Consider the following 21959-nt stretch of genomic DNA (forward strand, 5'->3'; position numbering starts at 1 on the left):
TCTCTCATTCTGTCTCACTCATACTCACTGACACTCAAGCTCACATATTCTAAATTGTAAATACCATTTAGTGGCTCACACTTGTTTACACAGACACACTCTCATCCACCAGCACGCACACTATCCATACATTTCAATTTTTTTTTTAACTTAAGACATCTGCCACTGAAGTTCTCATTCTAGATCCTGGTGCCTCATTTTGTTTATTACACTGATAGTGAATAATAAGCTATTATTCACAATTATTGTCATACAGAATTGGCAGAAAACAAAGGTGGAGCACGACTCCCATAAGGGTGAGCTGCCTCTGTCTTCTTGGTACGCATTTTGCTACCTCTGAAGCCAGGGGTCGCACAAGCAGTGCCAGTGGTCACATGGGGCAAGCCCGGAGTCGCAACTGCGACCCCTGGCAATCCCTAAATGATGCCCGTGCATGTGACCTTGTTGAGAACATCATACAATGTGTCAAGTGACTCCTCCATTTAGAATATCATTTTCTGCTTTGTCATGTGACCTTATTCAGAATATCACATTCTGTGCTAAATCATGCAATACCACAGAATGTGGGGGTCATGTGACCCCAGTCACTGTTTTCTAACCATTGATGGATAGAAGTGTCTCACTCCTAAAAATACTGCCATAACTTTAACATCTCCTGTGAAAACTGATTCACTGTGTTTGTCTCTCTATTTTGCAGGATGTCGGAAGCACCCTAAACAGGTAAGGTTGGTTTATTATCCTCCTATCCTCCTCTCCGTGTGTAAGGAGCAGGTCTCGCTGCTGCAGTGTGTAAATCCCACTACTGAGCTCACGCAAAGTGCTAGGAAACTTTCAGATCCTCATAAAATCACTTTGCAACCTCAAAAAAAAAAAAACTTAAATCTTTAGAAAATACCTTTGATTCCCCCTAAACACTTAAGTCCATGGAAAACTCCCTTGCATCATCAGGAAACTCTCTTAATTTTTCATAAATCCCTGTGAGTCGGCGGCAAACTCCTTTCAGTCCTGTAATAATTGCTGCAGAAATGAGCTTCTGTCCTCACAAAACATATTTGCATCTTTAAAACTTGACTAAAGTCCTAAGAAAAGTACCCTGAACCTACAGAAAACGCAAGCACATTCTGGAAAAGTCCCCCCAGGTTTTCCTCAATTCAGAGTTGTGCAAAATCTCATGCTTCCCAACATCATGGGAATTTCATTAAGCCATATCCAGTCCCCATCCTTTAGTAAATTCCCTCCAATAAGAAAAGGTATCGTGCGGTTCTCATAAACTTCATCGTAATCCTCAGATCTGCTCCTACTCCTAAGAAATCTCTCTCCAGTCTGCAGTCTATTCCCTCTAGTCCGTAGCATCCCCTTGAGTCTTTAGAAGCCTCATTTCAATCCTCTAACCTCTGCCCAGGTCACTGACCACTCATTCCAGGCAACAAATCCTTCTTCAACTCCTGGGAGACTTCCTTGTGTGTCTTCGCAAGCCTCATTTTAGTCCTTTTTTTCAAGGACTTTATTTATCATTTTTGGTAGCAATCCAGATTCAAACAATAAACATCAGTGTTAAACAGGGGGTATGGTTCGGAGGCATCACATTTCTGAAGAAAGATGAAGAGACATTTGTTTACAACTATATCATCCTGGTCACACTGTTGGCCAGGGTGTCGGTCCCCACACATCTCCGTTCTTGTTGGCAATTTATTTATTTATTTATTTGAATCCAAGTCAAGACTAAAACCTGGTTCCCAAAGGCCGAAGGGAGGAGCTCTTTTTGTTACGCTGCAGGCAGAGTGTCGCGATTTAATAAGCACTTAAGAAAAAACTCCTTGGAGAGCAAGGGATCTCCTTTCTAATCCTGTGCTAACTCCTAACCCAATGTACAACTTTGATTTAGAGACCCTGCAGTCTCGTGCATCTCTGCTTGCGGGTAGGGGATTAATTGTAACACGACACGCTTTGCGTGACTCTTCTCCACATGGAGGTTTGTATGTACACCAAGTGCATTTACTTCTAAATATATACCTTGGATGAAAAACGAACTGAAAACACGTTCTAACTTTGGCGACCTATCCTGCCTCCACCAGGCCATTTTCTCTTCCCTGTGTGTCCTGGACGCCTTCTCCATTCACGTTTTCTCATTGCGAAAACAAGGGGGAGGAGTCAGGCCATGGCATGCCAGGATTCAAACTCATGCCAGCGACTTACTCCCGCCTTGCTGCAGCTAGCGCTTACACCCCCCCTCCTCTATCAGCCTCACCTTGATGCCTGGGGAGCTGGGGCTCATGCCTCGAGTCTCTGTTCTCGAGTCTCCGGCCTTCCCAGTTCCGGTGGGGCCTACTAGTCTGGGATACTCTGCACTTCGTCGGATAATAGTTATCTGGAGCTCGCCAACCCCCCTGACTTTGGACGGGGTTGGGATCCGAACCCACAGCAGCTCGCAGTTACACAGAGATTGGTGCTTGTAGACTCTACCAAGCCAGCAGAGCTTCTGGATGCCGTGCTGCTTTCGGGATGCCCCGCTGCTTTCTTTCGAATCCAGACGTGTTGGTTGAGAGCCCGGCCGCCCAGGTGGCCTCGCCATTCCTCTGCCTACGTTGTTCCATGACGCACATCAAGCCGAAAGGCCGCATCGATGTACACAAGTGCATGAACACCGGGCGGCGGCACGAGTGGAGGATGGCGCGGATCCCTGGAACCTTGGGATAGTAACGCTGCGATGATCGCAGTAAGCACGCCAGTCCGACTCGAAATTTGTTGGCGCCGCTCTCCCAGCTCCCCGATGCAAAGGTGAGCTACCCAGGGGGAGCGTCGCCTTATATCCCCCTTCCTCTCTTCCCTTTGTTCTTGGAAGGGGGAGAGGGCCTCGGGCATGTTTCGCCATGTGGTATTTCCAGGCAGCGCAAACCGGATCCGTTCCTTGTGGGCTCTGGCGGCCATTATTGCGCCAGCCCTCGAGTCAGTTGAACACAAACAGTAGAAAAAAACAACATACTGCAACAGACGTGTGATTTCTACGCATTTTAAAACAAAACTCTGCGTACAGAGTGGAATAACTGAAAGGAAAAATGAGTCCCAGACAATAAACACAAATGCGTAATGAGAGGTGAAGTTAAGCGCTGCTCTGTGGGAGGATACACAGGCCAACAAGGTGAGAGAAAGAAGAAGGATTGACCAGTACAGAGGAAGCCTTTTTGAAGGACAGACAAAATGAGTAAGGAAAATGTATGGGTGGAATGCAAGCCCACAGAGTAGACTACAGCATGTCTCGAGAGACAGCCCATGCGCTGCCTAGGATCTACCTAAAAATGGATGGCAGCATCTCTCCATGAAAGGTAAGTGATGACCAGATGATGAGAGTCTGATTCCAATAATCTGGATGTCCATGCCATATGAAGATATGAAGTGACCAGATGTCCAAGCTACCCTAGAAATCATGAAGAGGACTCATTTGAAGCTTCAAACCCAGCCGGGATTTCAGGAGGTCAGATACTTTCACTCAAAATTCCACCTGTGGGACCTAGTCTGCCAAAATTATGAGAAAAGCTGTTGGCCTTCTTTTAGATTAGTAGAGAGAGAGAGATTTGAAATCTGTTTTTCATTTTGTTTGCCTCCCCAGAAAGTTCTATTGCCCGGTCACCTCATGCGGGTCTCCCAAGGGCTTGGGTTTTTGGCTGCCTTCCACTCCTGCCAACTGGGCGTGATCTGCTGGTATACAGTGTCTAGCATGGCCTGGGGCTCTCTTTCCAGTCGCTGCTGGGTGTGAACTCAGTTGAACAGTCCCCCGGCAGAGGCATGCAGTGGGGTGATGCCAGCCAGTGGGCCCAGGAATGAGAGGGGCTGATGTGACTGAAAGCCCTCCCAAGCCAGAACCAACCGCATCCACTGCAATCCAAGAAAAACTGAATTGGAGTGCTTCCAGGGGCACGGCTCCTGAGAGGATCTGCCATTTGGGCACTCCTTCAACCCATCCTGGCCCATCCATGTTTCAAGTATCCAAGACACTGCCTACCCGGGATGGCAGGGCAGCCTGAACAGGAAAGAGCCAAGTCATGAGGAAAGCCTGGCTCTTCTCAATAGACATGATGTGCCACTCAAAGCATCTTTTTGCAGGTCAGTATGTCAACCAGATGTTGGAATTTGTACTGGCAAAGATAAGCCTGTAGGTGGCTCGAGGGTCTTGAACCTTCTGGTCAGCAGCTCTAGTGGACCTATGCATTCTGGTCAGTGGCTCTAATAGGCTTGAACTATCTGGTCACTACGGTCTGTGGCTGGTGTATCAGATGGCAGGCTCAGACCAGATGGTCGGCCGCAGCTGTAGAAACTCTACTATCCTGAAAGTACTCCGTCTACCAAATTTAGAGGTGACTGTCAGCTTAGCGGTCATCTCTTTACACTGAAGGTGGCCTCGTACAACGTACTAAAATGTTGCTGGAGGTCCAGTGTTTGTTTTGATGGCTGTTCACTGAAATGTTTGCATTTTTTTTGTTTTTCAGAAACAAACTCCCAAAGTGTTTCTAAAAACAAAGAACTAACGTTCCCCACATCCTGGGAGTTTTTTCTCAGGGGTTTTGGGAATCATTGTTCTTATTTTTTCCAGTCCCTCACCACCAGATACTTCCTGGCAGTGACCTGTCCACCCCTAATAGGGCTGATGGTGTAATGTCCTTCTTCAAACGGCCCCCACTCTGAGGCCGTCACAGAAAGTATTTCTTCTATGGAGCTACAGGGGGCTCTGTCGAAGGAATGCATAAGGTCCCCCCATCTCTGAATGAAACACAAATGATATATCACAGACCTTTAACTGTACAAGTGGCATCAATCAGTGAAAACTCCACTTAGCCATAGATAAAGTGTGCATCAAATTCGTGTCCAGAATGACGGAAGCACTAAAAAATAAATATGCGGCAATGTGGATCCATCAACAGAATGTAGTCTTGAAGGTCAAAAGTATGTGAGACCATCCTCACAAATATATTAACCCTTATTAGCATTAGGGAGGGTCGATTCACAGGGAAAGCAGAATCCCTATTAAAAAAGCCCAGACCATTATGAAAAACATTTCTAGTTCTCAGTTTTGTAGAATTGTTCAAATATTACATTTATCGTTACAGAATGAAAAAAATATATAGTTAGAACTATAGAAACCAGTGTAAGCCATTTCATCAGATTTATGGCATCACACTACACAAGGAAGTGGAAATAAAATATACTTGTATAGCAAGCCAATCAAACTGTTAGTTTCCAACCCATCCTGAACAACACCTACTTCCAAATGGTTCTCATTAGTCATTAACCGCATGATTAGCTGCAGAAAGGTAACCATGCAAGAGAAATGAAGCTTACAATGGACTGTTCCACAGATATAACAACAGGCATGGAAATATACTTGATATACTGTAAAATTGTTATCTAAAACGACATTCTTGTTCTTTTAATTGGTTTTTGTTTATCTTCTACGCACTCATCTCACTACGTACTCAAAATTGTTCTTTTTACTCTGTCTGACCACCTGTAGTTCAAGTTCAAAAGACCTTTATTCGAATTTCATAAAATCCATAAAAGTACAACAATAAGAACAATTCATTTTCGCAATAAATCGAAATACAATTTCATAATTATTAAAAACCAATACAGCTCTCATCAATCAATTTTCAGGGGTTTTCCATCATTTTACGTGCGCGTGTTATCAGTCTACAAAAAGTGCGAAAAATTAATTCATCTGTATCCAGGGAAAATAGCATTGAGCAAGACTCCCCCAAAGAGAGGGGTCTTTGTTTTCTAAAATAAGGGGTTAGAAACCAATTAATATATTTTAAGTAAAATTTACAGAAGAATAGGAAGTGCAGATCATTCTGTGTACTAATGCCATCGCACGGACATGGGTTATATTGTGTTGTGTGATGATAACCCAGGGGAAAGCCCAATAGAAATTTCACAGAGCCTGCCCTAAGACGAAATAGCAAAGATCTTTCCCAGTTGGACATGGGGAGGGTAAGGTAGGGTGGAAGTGGTTGCCTACACAGATCATTCCCTATGTATGTAATAACAGTGGGTTTAAATATTTCCCTTCCCATTCTTTCTGAATTAAAAAGTGCATATAGTGCTTGTTTGACCTCAACCTTGTCTTTAAGCTCAATTCTGGATGGGTCGGAGAAAAGATCGCCTTTGTCCACGGCACGCAATGTTTTTAAAACTCCCGCAAGCCAAGGGATTGATAAGCCGTGGTCACATTTGAGCCAGTCTTTTATAATGTCTTGTGTTAAAGTTGCTGAGTTGTTCCTCCAGGTCCTAATCCAGAATAGAGCTGGTCTAGTTCTGATAAAGTCGCAAACATAGGGGAGGTTTAGTTCTTTATGACAAATAAATTCAGAGGATGAGATTGGGGCGCCCAGTATTTTTCTACAAAAACGACTTTCTTCACGCTGGATTCCGGGACTTTTCCCCAATCCCCAGACCTCAGCCCCATATGTGGCTACGGGAATGCACTGTAATCTAAAAAAATTTAAAATAGCTCTGGTGGCGCCTATTTTCTTTGGGCGTGAAAGACTCAATATCGAATTGGTGGCTTTCGAGACCTTGCCCATGGCGTGGGCAGAATGCCCACTCCAATAGCCGTTCGCAGCGAAAACCAACCCTAAATATGGAAATGAGGTTACAGATTCTAATTTGTCTGACCCTATATGTATAGTATTGAGCTTTCGTTTCCCAGGCCCACATGGCAGAATAAAATATTTTTTTAAATTTACACGCAGATCTAGGGGCTCAATTTGTTGAACAAAGGTTTCAACAAGCAAACGGAGGGCATTTGGAGTGCGGCCCATAAGGACCGCATCGTCTGCGTATAATAAAACTGGCAATGGGTGCCCCAGGATAATTGGGACGTCTCAAGTCACTTGTTTCAGTGCTTTAGCTAGGCCGTTGATGTAGATAATAAACAGCAGGGGTGCTAAAACGCTCCCCTGTCTGACCCCCCTGCCTATTTTTATGGCTCCGGATACTTCTCCACCCATCCCAATCCTGACTTGTGCCTTAAGATCAGTGTGAAGATAAGCCAGGAAGTTTACAAGGGCCTCATCCAGTCCATAATTAAGTAGTATGGCCCACAATTTGGATCTATTAACTAAATCAAAAGCGGATGAAAGATCCATGAATGCAAGGTAAATAGGGGACGATCGAGCAACGTTATACTTATCAATTATCAACTTTAGGTTCAAACATTGCTCCACCTTGCCCACCTTGCTCCTGAATCCCATCTGGCACGGGTCCAATAGATCTGTATCTTCAGTCCACTCCACCACCCTGTTATAAATAACTCGCCCGAGAATTTTTAAGGTATTATCCAAGAGCGAGATCGGACGGTAGTTAACTGGATCTGACCTGTCGCCCTTTTTAAAAATTGGGACTATAATACTGGTGGCCCAAGTTTTGGGCATGGGCACTGTTGGCAGGCTATTAAAAACATTAAGAAGAATTGGTGCCCATAGATCCGGACTGTGCTTAATAACATCTATGGGGAGTCCATCAGGACCTGGGGCCTTGTTACCAAGGCTCTCTCTGATGGCAACCTCTACCTCATAGAGGTCAATCTGTAAGCCGCGCAGCTGTCCAGGGGCCGAGATAATTACTTCCTCGGGAGGTGCGGCATATATTTTGGAGAAATGGGCCTCCCAGGTGCTGCTGGTTATATTACAGCTAATTGGGGATAGATGTTTGCCCATGTCTCGCATTTTCCTGACGGCTGACCAGAAGGGGCCGCTGCTCTTCAAGTTAGCACTTCCAACCAGCGATTCCCACTGTTCCGTCAGTAATGCAGCCTTCCTTTCAGCTATTTTTAGTTTGTAGTATTTCCTAGCTGTCTGTACCTCTACTGTGCTCCTTGGCTTGGTGGTTAGTGCCCTACGCAATTCCCTGTTTGCTGTTGAACAGGCGGAATCAAACCACCTTGGCTCTTTCCCTTTCTTTGGCAGTGGGACTGACAAAGACATTTTTATTTCTAAACACAGTTTGCCAAAGTCCGTAATTATTCTGTAACTGTTCCCATCTAGAAATAAACAGGAATTAATTAATTCGGGATGTTCATTTTTCACTCTTTCTAGTATATCAATTCCCCTCCATTTTAATCGCAGGCCATCACCAGAAGGTGTGATATCTCTTGCTCCGTTTAAATTGGCATATACCGGACTGAAGCCTAAATGCAGGGTAATTGTGAGGGGATTATGATCTCCAAATGATGTCTCTATCACTTTGGATTCTATTACACGGTCTACTAAGTAAGGGGACATAAAAATAAAATCAATAGTTGAACGGCAGTCCCTCCCTCTGAACGTGGGGACACAGTCCATGCTAGGGGTTTGACCTGTTTCCATAGCATTGCTAAGAATGTGCTCATTTAGCATGTTAGCTAATTCAATGCCCCTTCGTTCAGCTTGATCTAAGTGGTTATTATCCTCAGGCCAGCACTTCTTTGTAATTTTCGCGTTGAAATCCCCCCCCCCCCCCCCCCCGATTAAAATCCCGATCTCCTCCTCCAATTCTATATTTGCTTCCAAATTTCGTAAAGTCTTAGAGAGTGCTGTGTAGTTCTTATTGGGTACAGAGTAAAAATCATTATTATAAAAATTAATTAAATAAATCCTAGTCTTTCGCTTGAACTCAAGGACCTGAATATTCGAGTTCCCTCCTGATAAATCTTTGATGGTGCCACCCGCCAATGTCCTGATACCAATAAATAGTCCTCCCACTGCACGACCGAAAACAGGCTTAGATGCAGTCACACTAAAGCAATGGTAGCCCTCTATATGTAGATTCCCTACAGCCCATGTCTCTTGAAACATAATAATGTCTTTACCATCCAATAGCTGGACCCATTGAGGGTCTGACAATCTTGGTTCTAAACCAGCAACGTTCCAGCTAAGGATTGTCAAGTCAGAATGGCTAAAGGAACCAGGGAGCTTGTCCCTAACACTCTGCTTAGGTTGGGTTGGTATGATGGTTATATCCTCATGTATAGCTGAGGGTAGGACAATAACGTTGTGCGCTACCATTGTCTGGGTTGTGTTAGTTTGTGTTAAGTGTGAATGTTCCCCAGTAACATTAGGTGCCTGTTCACATTCAATATTACTTTCTCTGTTCCCCAGTCAATCCTGGTCTTCTAGGTTTGAAAAAGCGTGTTCAAACCGGTCATAAGTTGGGATGTTGTACATAAACCTCAACTCATTCTGGGGCATGTTGCAATTTTGGTTGATCCCTGCATGAAGCCTCTCCCTTGGGATGTGCTGGGACAAAATGGGAAAGAATGGATATGACATTGGGTATACTGGGGGTGCGGTCTGATGACCTAATGGGGGGCCATTCCTAAAATTGGAATTTTGATCCTGGTGGCACAATCGGCGATTATTCCTGATATTGTAATTTAGGTCCAATTGATATGCTGGGGGATTAGTCCCTGGATTAAAATTAGAATCTGTTAAGTGCCTGTAGGAGTATCCCAAAGGGAGCAGAGTAGTATTAAATTCCCAAGGTGAGGGCAGTGGAGCTTTTGCAAGTGTGGTTTGCGCCCATTGCGGGGACCTAAAATGTATAATTATGCAGTCCCCCTCAAACTTTTTTCTCAACGGGCCCACCCATCCCACTCTTTGGGTGTGAATAATCTCCCCTGCTCCTTCCATTGGAAAATTACAGTTTCCAGATAACCATTGGAGGGTTCTATTTTTAAGAGTTGTGGGGTTTTCCTCTTGATCCTTCCTCAATTTAGGCACATTAACTAGGACCAGCACATAGGCCCCACACTCTGGGGGTAAACTGATACGAGCCGGGATCTGTCTCATATTGGTTGCTGCAATTTGATCCGACTTACCTGATGGGGGATTTGGGGGGTTTCGGGCATCATTATTAGCTTGTCTAAGTGGTGCCCTTTTGCTTTTAGCAGTGGTTTGATCCATACCTTCTGGGCTATCTGCCTTAGTTGTTTTGGGATTGGGTGCCCATTTGGCTGGAAGTTCCGCATTTGATGAGTTTTTACTTGTGCTCGGTTTTGGTGTTGGCAAAGTGGCATTAATATGGGCATTTGTGTTAGTACTAACCACAATGTTTTTGGGTTTGTCTGCAGTAATTATCCCCGGATTTGGTATAATTGTTAAATTATGCCCTTTGCCCAATTTTATCACATGATCATCTAATGCTCTCAGCCTCTTATCTATGTTGAGGACTTGTTGGTTAATTGGCCCTAAAAGGGTGGTTATCAGGGTCTCCATCCTCCCCCAGAAGCCCTCGTTCCCCAGCGCTACACTGGCTTCGATAATTTGGAAATCCATCTCACTACATTGACCTTCCCCCTTACCCTCATTTTGCTCTACAGGGGCAGGGGTCCTCCGTAGTTGATTGCGCCCACCCTTATCTCTATATTTATTCGGCGCTGGCTCTATGTGTTTCTGTTTTCGCATAGCTTTTTGCCTCTTAGCTTTCTGCCCCCTGGTTTGCATCGATATACTAACGCTTTTGTCCCTGTCTCTAGTTAACACATCAAAATCGGGGCATAGTGCTGTACCCTCTAAGTGTGCCTGGTCATTACCTAAGGGTAAAGAAGAATCAAGGATCCTATTCATGCTTGACCTTAGCATAGTAGGGGTTGACGAGAGCCTGCTGTCCGTAGAAAAATGTCCAGGGGGTACCGTGTCTACGATTATACAGTTCTCATTAGGGTCTGCGCCTGGAAGCGAGAGACGCCTTTCAGTATTATGGATGGCCATAGCGACAACACCAATAGTCTTCTGGAGCATTTTGTCTATGGCTGTCAAGCTAGGCAATGGGGTATTGGGAGTTGTTACAGGCATTTTCTGCTTACCATTTGGCTGGGGCACAGCTGGTGTTCTTTTCCCCATATTAAGAGTTTGGCCGGATATACTTCGACAACAGATGGCGTCCTTCCTACCATAAGTTAAAATATGCTCCCAGCGGTAATCAAATCTTGTCACTAACCTTAAAACGGTCTGCCTAGGGGGGTGGCCCAGCCCAGCCTCGTTCTGCCTCGGACGGCCGCAGACGTGGCCGCCCTTTGCCCGGGCTTAGCCCGGCGCACACCCGCGCGCGTCCCGCGAGGCAGGAGACGCGAGGTGAAAAAATACTGGTCCCGGTGTCAGGGGGCGGGGCCACGTTGCTCGGTTCTGCCCCTCGGCTCCTGGGGCTGGTAGTCCAGCTAACTTCCACGGAACTCTGCCCCACAAACAGACGCTGCGTCTCCCGCGAAGCGGAAGGCGCGAGGTGAAGAAATACTGGTCCCGGTATCAGGGGGCGGGGCCACGTTGCTCGGTTCTGCCCCTCGGCTCCCGGGGCTGGTAGTCCAGCTAACTTCCACGGAACTCTGCCCCACAAAGAGACGCTGCGTCTCCCGCGAAGCGGGAGGTGCGAGGTGAAGAAATACTGGTCCCGGTGTCAGGGCGCGGGGCCACGTTGCTCGGGTCTGCCCCTCGGCTCCTGGGGCTGGTAGTCCAGCTAACTTCCACGGAACTCTGCCCCACAAACAGACGCTGCGACTCCCGCGATGCGGGAGGCGCGAGGTGAAGAAATACTGGTCCCGGTGTCAGGGGGCGGGGCCACATTGCTCGGTTCTTCCCCTCGGCTCCTGGGGCTGGTAGTCCAGCTAACTTCCACGGAACTCTGCCCCACAAACAGACACTGCGTCTCCCGCGAAGCGGGAGGCGCGAGGTGAAGAAATACTGGTCCCGGTATCAGGGGGCGGGGCCACGTTGCTCGGTTCTGCCCCTCGGCTCCTGGGGCTGGTAGTCCAGCTAACTTCAACGGAACTCTGCCCCACAAACAGACACTGCGTCTCCCGCAAAGCGGGAGGCGCGAGGTGAAGAAATACTGATCCCTGTATAATTTGTCTCCCTCATAATAATTTTTGCTTTCTTCCTTATTACCATTGCAAATGTAAAGCGCTCTGATACCCTCGGGTGGAGCTAGCGCTATATAAAACCTTCAAAATAAATAAAACAAAAATAAATATAGGCTTTGCACAATAACCTTGATTCAATACACGTCCTCTCTGCCCAGGAATCTGGGGAAAAGATACTTTGCACATACAGAGGAATGCAGTGGCTGAGCTGAATTGTGAAGATATTCTAGAAGAAAATTGAAAACAATGCACGATCACAACATTTAAAGAAGCACTTAAAGTAATGATGCAGTCTAGCGATGCCACCTGAACCATACCTACATTAAGCATTATCATTATAATACAATTATCATTTTCCACAATATGACACTTTGCCAAAATGGCTTACCATTTGAATCACCCTTGATTTCCACTTATAAACGTATGACCCGTTAATACCTTCTTTGCATGGCAGACATCATTGAGTGTGTTTGGTCCGACCCTGAGCATATTTGCACCACTAGTGCCTCACATTTAATAGTGAAAAAGCATGTTACCTAACATAGGGGCATATCAGCAACAACAGGCGATAATTATCTCTAAGCGCACTTAGCGCTAGGATAATTATCGCCGGCTAAAGTGGATTTTTATCGCTGAGATAGCGTGCTATTAACAACGCTTATCTCAAAAGCGATAAGAATCCTAGCGCTAACTGCCTAACGTGAGATTATCGCTGGAAACCCAGCGATAATTCCACGAAGTTTGGCGATAGCTTGCTGATAGGGCCTCACATACTTAGCCATGATATCCGCCTTCCATAGGATATCATGGCTAAGTCAGTCCTGAAGCAGGCGTACGGAAAGTAGCGATAACAGGGGTTATCGCTACTTTTCCTGCCGCTATGCTTCATAGCGTGGTGCTTGTTGATGGGAGAAATGTCGCTTAGCGACATTTGTCATGTCAGGTCAGGAACGCCCACTTTGCATCTCATTAGAGATGCAAAGCTGGGTGTTAGGAATTCGTGCTCTAATGCAAGGTTTCATGCGTTAGCTTGACCTTGCTAATTAGGCGATAAAATTATCGCCGCTTTTCGGCCGAAAACGGCCGCCAAAGCGGCGATAATTTTCTGTTGCCGCGTTGTAGATATGCCCCTTAAGTTCTTCTTATCTTTAGTGTTGATGTTCACAGCCATTCTAGATAATCTAGCACTGCAAGGAGAACTGTTCTAGTGTTTCTGTTTGTGTAAAATGTGTCACCTAAGGCGGTGTGAGATTCTAGAAAAGTGCAAAATTGCTTTGCCACATAGAACTCAATAATTGTTGCAGCTGCCAGTAAATGAGATGCAGAACAAAAGTTAAAAGTATTAAGAAGAATTAGCTTGGGTTTTAAAAAAAATGGAAGAGGGAGACAGGTTGTTATTTTTTTATTCCAGTTTTGCTTCAGACTCACAGTTGCACTTCTATAAGCACTACAGACATCTGCTGCTGTGCTTCAAATTGTTTGACTTTTTCAGTGAACGAAGGAGAGGGTGGGATTAAACTAGGGGGAGGGTACAGACTTGGAACTTGGTCTTTTATTAGAAACAGGGACTCATCAAATGAGGAGTGATGTGAACATGTCTCAAGATCATTTTGTTGATGTTTTACATGGAAAGAAACTTGGAGGGGAAGGGCCAGTCCAGAGAAGGACAGATTCCTGTAAAATCTGTGTGATGTTTGTAGACATCCTGTGATCTCATGAATCCTGACTCTCTTGTTCCACTCTCGTAGTTTCACGCTCTTGTCTCTGTCGTACCCTGCTTTAACCTTGAGGCCTGTCTATGCTCTCCCCTCCTGTGGTGTTGTAAGGCCTGGCTGAGATCTTTCTGGTCTTGCCTCATCTTGTTCTTCCTGTTACCTCTTGAGAGCTGGCTTTGCTGTCCTTTATTGTGATCACATGTCCTGTTTTGGTTATACTCTCCTGTCCTCTGACCAGGCTTGTCTCAGGTGCACCCTTCTCTGGTCTTACAATGTATGGTCCTGTTTACCCTCCTGTGGTCTCACGTGGCCTGACTCTGTTGTACCTTCCTAAATTTTCACGAGGCCTAGCTCTAGTATCCTTTCATGCCTCTCACAAGGACTGACTCTGTTGTATGTCTCCTAAAATTCATATACACTCTTTGTTGTACCCTCCTGTGCTATCATCAAGCCTGGCTCTGCTGACCCTCTCCTCTGTCCTCACAAGGCCTGGGTCTGTTGTCCCTCCGCATGTGGTCTCACTAGGTCTCATTCAGTTATGCTTCCTATTGTCTCACTGGGTCTCTCTCAGTTGTACCTTGTGTTGTGGTCTCACTAGGTCCTGCACGGTTGTACCTTCCGATGTGGTCTCACATGGTGTCATGCTGTTATAACACCCCCTGCTTGGCTTGCTCTGTTGTACCTCCTGCTGTAGTCTCTGTAGTTCCTTCACTGTTCTACCTCCTCCTATTGTCTCGCTAGGTCTCACGCTATTGTAGCTGTAAAAAATAGGGTTATTAGTGGAGGGGGTGAGAGCTCCACTGAAGCAACAACCACAATCTTTGTCAGGGTGAACCACAAAAATCACTGAATATATCAGTGCTTAACCCTCTGGTAGCTTGGCACAAAAGCAGCAGGGTTTAACTTAGAGGCGATGCGTAAAGTTTTAATGCAGCACACAAACAGTAATAAAGGGAACATTATACCAATAAAATACCAAAGAAATAAAAATAAATAGAGTACATTGTAATAAATAAATTGATACCAAAACAACCTAATTCCAATAAATAGAAGTAAACGTATGAATTTTTAAAGTTGTTAGTAGAAATAGCACCAAGAACCAAAAAATAGAATGCGCCGATTTCGGTTATCTGGTCACGAGGGACTGGGGTCAAGTTACTAGTTCAAGCCAACAGCAATGAAGTAAGGATTAGACACGTCCTCACAACGAACACTGTTCATGTTGTCAGGGGCCTCTCATTGGCGGTCGTCGTGAATGTTCATTGTCGTATCGAAGATCAAGTCCTGCTGGACCTTTGCCTTGGAGGTCCATTCTCGGCACAAAGAAATCACTTCACAGCCCAGAGGAACCAAAAATATATCTGTTTCTTCACCTTTTCTGCAGGAGATCTTCCACTGATGCCAGCCAACAGTCCAGGACCTTAAGTCACCTGTTGTGGAACAGGACATGCTTCATACAGAGGCCAACAGCAGGCTTAGGCAGGTCCATGCAGGTCAAGTTGGTACTGGTCAGCAGGTCAATTGCAGGGAGGTGTCTGGAAGGTTGTGGTGTCACTGTAGCTCACACAGGAGGTCAGCCAACTAACCCTTGGAGTCACTCTGTGTAGCCCGTGATCCAGGCAAGCAGGTCCAGCCCTTCTTCTTCAGACGGCAATGCAGTCCTTCCAGCAGCAGGGCAGTCTTTCTTATGAATTTCCACAACCAGGAGTGTTCTGACGATATGATCTTAAGGTCCCCATTTCATACTGGTGTCAGCTTTTTGTGAGGAAATTCCCAGAGCAACCCCAAAATTGGTTATGGTCAGGTCTTCCTCATCCCGTGGTCTTGTCTCCAAACTGTCCAGGGTGACAAAGGCAAGGCCAGGCCAGGCTTATATCAGGTTCCTTTGTGTGAGTCTTCAGAAATGTAATTAGGGTAGGGTCCAGCTTCTCCCCAGCCATTCTATCAGGAAGTCCCTTTCCCCTTACATCCTTTGCTCAGTATCTGGAAGGAATTACACAACCCACAATAGGTGAGCCAATCACAGTCATGTGACTCAGGACACTAGCATAAAGGCACACATGGTTTGAGCAGACAAATGCCAACTTTCTATAAAAGAGCACCTTGACTTTCTAAAAGTGACATTTTCAAAATTCTAATTCTAAATTCAACTTCACCATTAAAGAGGGTTTTAAATTAAAATTAATTTGAGTGTAAACACTATTTATTTGTTCCCAAACTGAAGTTATCACTTATTAAGTTTAATAAGGTAACCCAGTGTTAGCCAATGGGAAAGATAGGCCTACCCAGTGAAAAATGACTTTAGGAGTTTCTCACTGCTAGGACATGTAAAAAATAAACAGACATGTCCTACTTTTTTAAATACAATGCACCCTAAGTATTAAAAAGGAAGGTTTAGGCTGCTTAGACCTGGCACAAAGGTTTTTTTTCCAGGTCAAAATGTCAGTTAAAAACATAGTGGCAGGCCTGAGACATGGTTTAAAAGGCTACTTTAGTGAGTGGCAGAATGAGTGCTGCTGCCTATTAGTAGCATTTAATGTGCAGGCCCTGGCTAGAGGTAGTAGCATTTACTAGGGACCTACAAGTAAATTAAATGTACCAATCAAGTGTAAACCAATGTGACCATGTTTTCAAGGGAGAATCAGTGGGAGCTGGGAGGCTCAGACTGCATAATGTATGGAGATCAAAGCCCAATGGATTGCACCCCACTTTTTACCCATTAAAGTTAAACCGATTGATGCATTTTAAGTGTAACATAACTGCAGCCTGGGATTGAATAAACGGCTTTGGATGCATATCCTCATGCATGTTGGGACTTCCAGTGCACAGTTGGTTCTTATTTAATACATCTCATTCCACACAGCTATATACACAAAGAAGGAGTCCAGACAGTAATATTATATATCAATAATATAATGAATGCACATGCCTATCCTATGGACCCCCCATAGTAGAAATAAACAGATAGATCCTATGGATGCCACAGACAAGTTCAGCCACATGTGAAAAGAAGAATCCTAAGACGTAACAGTGCTTAGAGGTTACAGCGTATAGTGACATGAATTCTCCTCTGTACAGAGGAAGTATTGTGTGCTAATCCCATTAAAAGTTCTAGAACAGGGAAGGCAAGGTTTTCAGTGGCAGGCATTGTTTGATTAATGATCCAAGGTTCTGGAGCAGCGACAAAAGGGTTTAAAGCTGTAGTTATTGTGTGCCAGTTCCACCAAGGTTCTAGAGCAGTGATGATGATCACTGCAGTGTTAGCGGCTGTGTGCTAATCCCACCAAGCTTCTAGAGCAGTGATGAAGGTGATTACGGTGATAGTGGTTGTGTGCTAATCCCACCAAGCTTCTAGAGCAGTGTTGACGGTGATTACGGTTTTAGTGGTTGTGTGCTACTCCCACCAAGGTTCTAGAGCAGTGATGACTGTGATTACAGTGTTAGTAGTTGCATGCTAATCCCTCCAAGGCTCTAGAGCAGTGATGATGGTGATTACAGTGCAAGCTGTTGTGTGCTAATCCCACCAAGGTTCTAGAGCAGTGATAATTACAGTGTTAGCGTTTGTGTGCCAATCCAACCAAGGTTCTAGTAGTGATTACAGTGGCAGGGATTGTGTGCCTGTCTCCCTCTGTAGGGAGGGTATGTGGGCAGAGATCTCCCAAAGTACTGCAGCTTTTAAACATTCATCATTGCTGTTAATAAAATAGATAATTTCCACTCGGATGGTGTGCAGTGCAACAGCCTGAGAAGGATGAAAGTGTGAGTTTGCCTTGTTGGAATTCACAGTTATGTTTTACAGGTCAGACATATTCCAGCAGTGAGTACCTCCCTCTCCTAGCCCGCTTGTAACCATGAGGGTATATTTTTAGAGAGGTTTGTGCTCTAAAGTTCCAGAGCAGTGGTGATGGAGTTTGCGGTAACAGAGGTTGCGTGCTAATCCTGCCAAGGTTGTAGAGGAATGGTTTCATTTTTTGTGTCCTCATATCACCATCCAGGTAAGTCAGCTGTAAGCCAAGACGCCTCCATCCAGAATGTCCAGCATATGTGTTTGCTGAATATTTCTTATAGTTTTCCCTTTTGTAGGAAGGAGAGATTCCCATTTCTCGCAAGACAGAGGTGTAATCATAGGATGTTACGATTTACTTTGCCATATCACAAAGGGATGCCATCTTTAATCTACTGAGGATGACTTGCAGTCCAAGTCCAATCTACTGACATCTCTTGCAGATCTGACCCATCCTGATACCTTTTGCGGGTCAGGAGTAATCCATTTTTTACAGATTTCCTTTCTTGCTAGCAATATCAGAAAAAATAGCAGCGAGGCCTGATCCAAGTTTAACTTGTCCCTATACAGGCACAAGTCCATCCTAAATAGGATCAGGCAATGGGCTTACTTTAATTTCGTAGCTAATAACTTCTTGAAACACAAGACTTACATACCCCCAGAAGAAGGCCAACAATGGGCAGTCCACAAACGTGTATTTTGTCCGCCTCTGTGTCACCGCAGTTCTTATATTTTGATGGTTCCAACTTGATCTTAGCCAACTTTGCTGGTGATCAATAAGCTCTGTAGAAAGTAACAAATTATTCTTTATAAGTGGTACTGGTTTGACCAGAGCGTATAACAGATTTAAAGATACTCACCATCATTGCTCTTTAGCTAGCTCCAGAAGATCCTTTTCCCAGTGCAGAAATGGAACTCCAATTTTCTCATCTGCTGCGGAAATAAATATCCAATACCACTGGGAAACCTCTTTCTTAGATTCTTGTTTAGCTCTCACCCGCTCGTGAACATTTCCGACAACTTTTGAGATGACCACCAAGAACATAGCTGCAGGTATTTAAAATTTGAAAGCCCCCCTTCAAAAGGTCAGAGAGCTCTTTTCATGTGATGAGGGCATCACCCTTCCTGTAGTCTCCCCAGGTGGAAAAGTTGCCATGCTGCAGAGGGTAACTAAGTTTATCTTTAAGCCACTTGGAAGTTCCAGGAGAGCCCTAAATTTGCGCCAAGTCCGCCGAGTAATCTATTCTTTGAGTTTTTCTAAAGAAGACCCAAACCCTCAAGACTGTTAAGAGTACCTTCAATTTAACTTGTTTAAAAAATTTGGGTCCCCAAACTTAAAAACTTATTCAGGTCTAAATGCTTGAACACAGTTCTATACAATTGACCCATGTAAGAAATATATAGCTATCCAGCCAAGAGCCGGGAATTCAGGAACTGGAAAGCATACCAATAGGCTTGAAAATCCGGAGTGCTCAGCCCCCCTTGCTTCAGTCTCCTCCGAAGCATTTTTCTAGAGATCCTGGCTCCCTTGGATGCCCATATAAAGCTGCTGACCCTCCCTTGCAATTTCTGCAAAAGCTTTTTGGGAAAGGGAAGTGGTATTGTGTTGAAAAAGATCACCTTCGGAAGAACCAGCATCTTAATGATGTTCACCCTCCCATGGATACTGAGGGGGCAGATTTTCCCACCATCTTGTAAGGAGACCATCTGTATCATGGTATTGCTTGAACATGAAATATCTTTGAAAAACACTAAACAAGAGGCGTTTGGCAAAACAGGAACAGGGTCTAGGACCACTGTTCCCATTAACGTGCGCGCGCACTTCTCTTAAGGTGAGCGCTCACTGCTGCATGTGCAGCGCACACACACACAGGACATCACGAAAGATAGTCGCGCCACTGCTTTAAAAAAGCGAGCGACGCGAAAATCAATCACTTTCTGGATGCGGTGATGTGCCGGAGGAGAGTCGGGACTCGGGAGTGCAGGTAAGGCTGGTTTTGGGACTTGGGGGGCTTGCAGCTGTTGGCCCTTGCGGGTCAGATTGTGGGCTTTTGTTTAAGTAGTCATGTTAATCATAGCCCCTTCACGAGCTGTGATTAACATGAATACTTAAACAAAAGCCCACACTCTTCCCCGCATGGCGCTTTACAAACAAATGAGTAGAGCAAGTTTAAAAACCCAGCGTGTACTTTTAGAAAGTACAAGCTGGGTTTTTTAACTTGCTCTACTCTTTTGTTTGTAAAACGCGGCTGCGATAGAGATTGTGGGCTTTTGTCTAAGTATTCATGTTAATCACAGCTCGTGAAGGGGCTGTGATTAACGTGAATACTTAAACAAAAGCCCACACTCTTCCCCGCATGGCGCTTTACAAACAAAAGAGTAGAGTAAGTTTAAAAACCCAGCGTGTACTTTCAGAAAGTACACGCTGGGTTTTTAAACTTGCTCTACTCTTTTGTTTGTAAAACGCGGCTGCGAGAGAGATTGTGGGCTTTTGTCTAAGTATTCATGTTAATCACAGCTCGTGAAGGGGCTGTGATTAACGTGAATACTTAAACAAAAGCCCACAATCTTCCCCGCATGGCGCTTTACAAACAAAAGAGTAGAGTAAGTTTAAAAACCCAGCGTGTACTTTCAGAAAGTACACGCTGGGTTTTTAAACTTGCTCTTCTCTTTTGTTTGTAAAACGTGGCTGCAAGAGAGATTGTGGGGTTTTGTCTAAGTATTCATGTTAATCACGGGGAACAACATTTACAACGCAACTTTTACAACGCACTACACTTACAACGCATTTTTTACAACGCAACATCCATTACAACGCATTCCATTACATAGCATGACACTACAACGCATTTTTAAAAACTACCTTTACAACGCATTCCATTACATCGCATACTACCTTTACAACGCATACCATTACAACGCATAATATTACACTACACTATCCAACACTTACCCTACTGTTGCACCCCCTGGAGTTAGAATAGTAATTTTTACCCCTATACTATCCAACACTTACCCTACTGTTGCACCCCCTGGAGTTAGAATAGTAATTTTTACCCCTATACTATCCAACACTTACCCTACTGTTGCACCCCCTGGAGTTAGAATAGTAATTTTTGACCCTATACTATCCAACACTTACCCTACTGTTGCACCCCCTGGAGTTAGAATAGTAATTTTTACCCCTATACTATCCAACACTTACCCTACTGTTGCGCCCCCTGGAGTTAGAATAGTAATTTTTACCCCTATACTATCCAACACTTTCCCTACTGTTGCACCCCCTGGAGTTAGAATAGTAATTTTTACCCCTATACTATCCAACACTTTCCCTACTGTTGCACCCCCTGGAGTTAGAATAGTAATTTTTACCCCTATACTATCCAACACTTACCCTACTGTTGCACCCCCTGGAGTTAGAATAGTAATTTTTACCCCTATACTATCCAACACTTTCCCTACTGTTGCACCCCCTGGAGTTAGAATAGTAATTTTTAACCCTATACTATCCAACACTTACCCTACTGTTGCACCCCCTGGAGTTAGAAAAGTAATTTTTACCCCTATACTATCTAATACTTACCTTAAATGCAATTTAATATTATGCGTTGTAATGGTATGCGTTGTAAAGGTAGTATGCGATGTAATGGAATGCATTGTAAAGGTAGTTTTTAAAAATGCGTTGTAGTGTCATGCTATGTAATGGAATGCGTTGTAATGGATTTTGCGTTGTAAAAAATGCGTTGTAAGTGCATGCGTTGTAAAAGTGTGTGTTGTAACGACATACATCCGTTAATCACAGCTAGTGAAGGGGCTGTGATGAACGTGAATACTTAAACAAAAGCCCACAATCTACCCCGCACTGCGCTTTACAAACAAAAGAGTAGAGCAAGTTTAAAAACACAGCGTGTACCTTCAGAAAGTACACGCTGGGTTTTTAAACTTGCTCTGCGCTGTACATCCAAAGAGTAGTCTTGAGATGGTTTAATGGGTGTTGGATGCTGCTGAGTCTTGGCTCGATTTGTTCCTGTATAATTGATCCTCCTGCATCACTACAAATCACAATTTCTCGCCACATTTGTTTCAAACAAGAACCTTATGTCAGCTAGGTAGCCACCAGACAATATGAAATTCAGTATACGTGAGAGGCAGTGTTACTTCCTGAACTCATTCAGTGTGTGCGTTTACACATATCCTGATGGCAGCAACTCTTCATTAAAATTGCATTCTCCATGTACAATCGTCATTGAGAATTTAACACCGTAAATCACTGTTATTAAAACTGTTGTACACTTTATTATGCTAGAATAACATTTTTGGCACTGATGAATGTATGAGCAAAACCATGGCCAGCTTCCTCATTCCAACATTTTGCGGCATTCCACTCGATCATCACAACAAGGCAAAGATCATGAGCTCCTTCTATGGTCTCATCTCAACAATGAACTGCATTACAAACTCTGGGATTAGCTCAGTTTGTGGTAATACAAAACATTTACAAAGAACGGACCTTTCTTTAAATGACAAGTATCCTAAAAGCTTATAACCACTTTACATTCGCACCTTTTTCCATTGG

General features: G+C 44.4%; 1 protein-coding gene across 1 annotated transcript in view; it reads left to right on the forward strand.

The window, feature by feature from the left end:
- LOC146783298 (E3 ubiquitin-protein ligase TRIM39-like) overlaps positions 1–21959 on the forward strand; it is a 178803-nt gene that overhangs the window by 113150 nt on the left and 43694 nt on the right. Inside the window, exon 4 of the mRNA XM_085634416.1 lies at positions 698–720. Coding sequence (XP_085490542.1) covers positions 698–720 — 23 coding nt within the window. The remainder of the gene's footprint in view (positions 1–697; positions 721–21959) is intronic.

The sequence above is a fragment of the Triturus cristatus genome, chromosome 11, assembly GCF_964204655.1.
Source record: "Triturus cristatus chromosome 11, aTriCri1.1, whole genome shotgun sequence".
NCBI classification, from domain to species: Eukaryota; Metazoa; Chordata; class Amphibia; order Caudata; family Salamandridae; genus Triturus; species Triturus cristatus.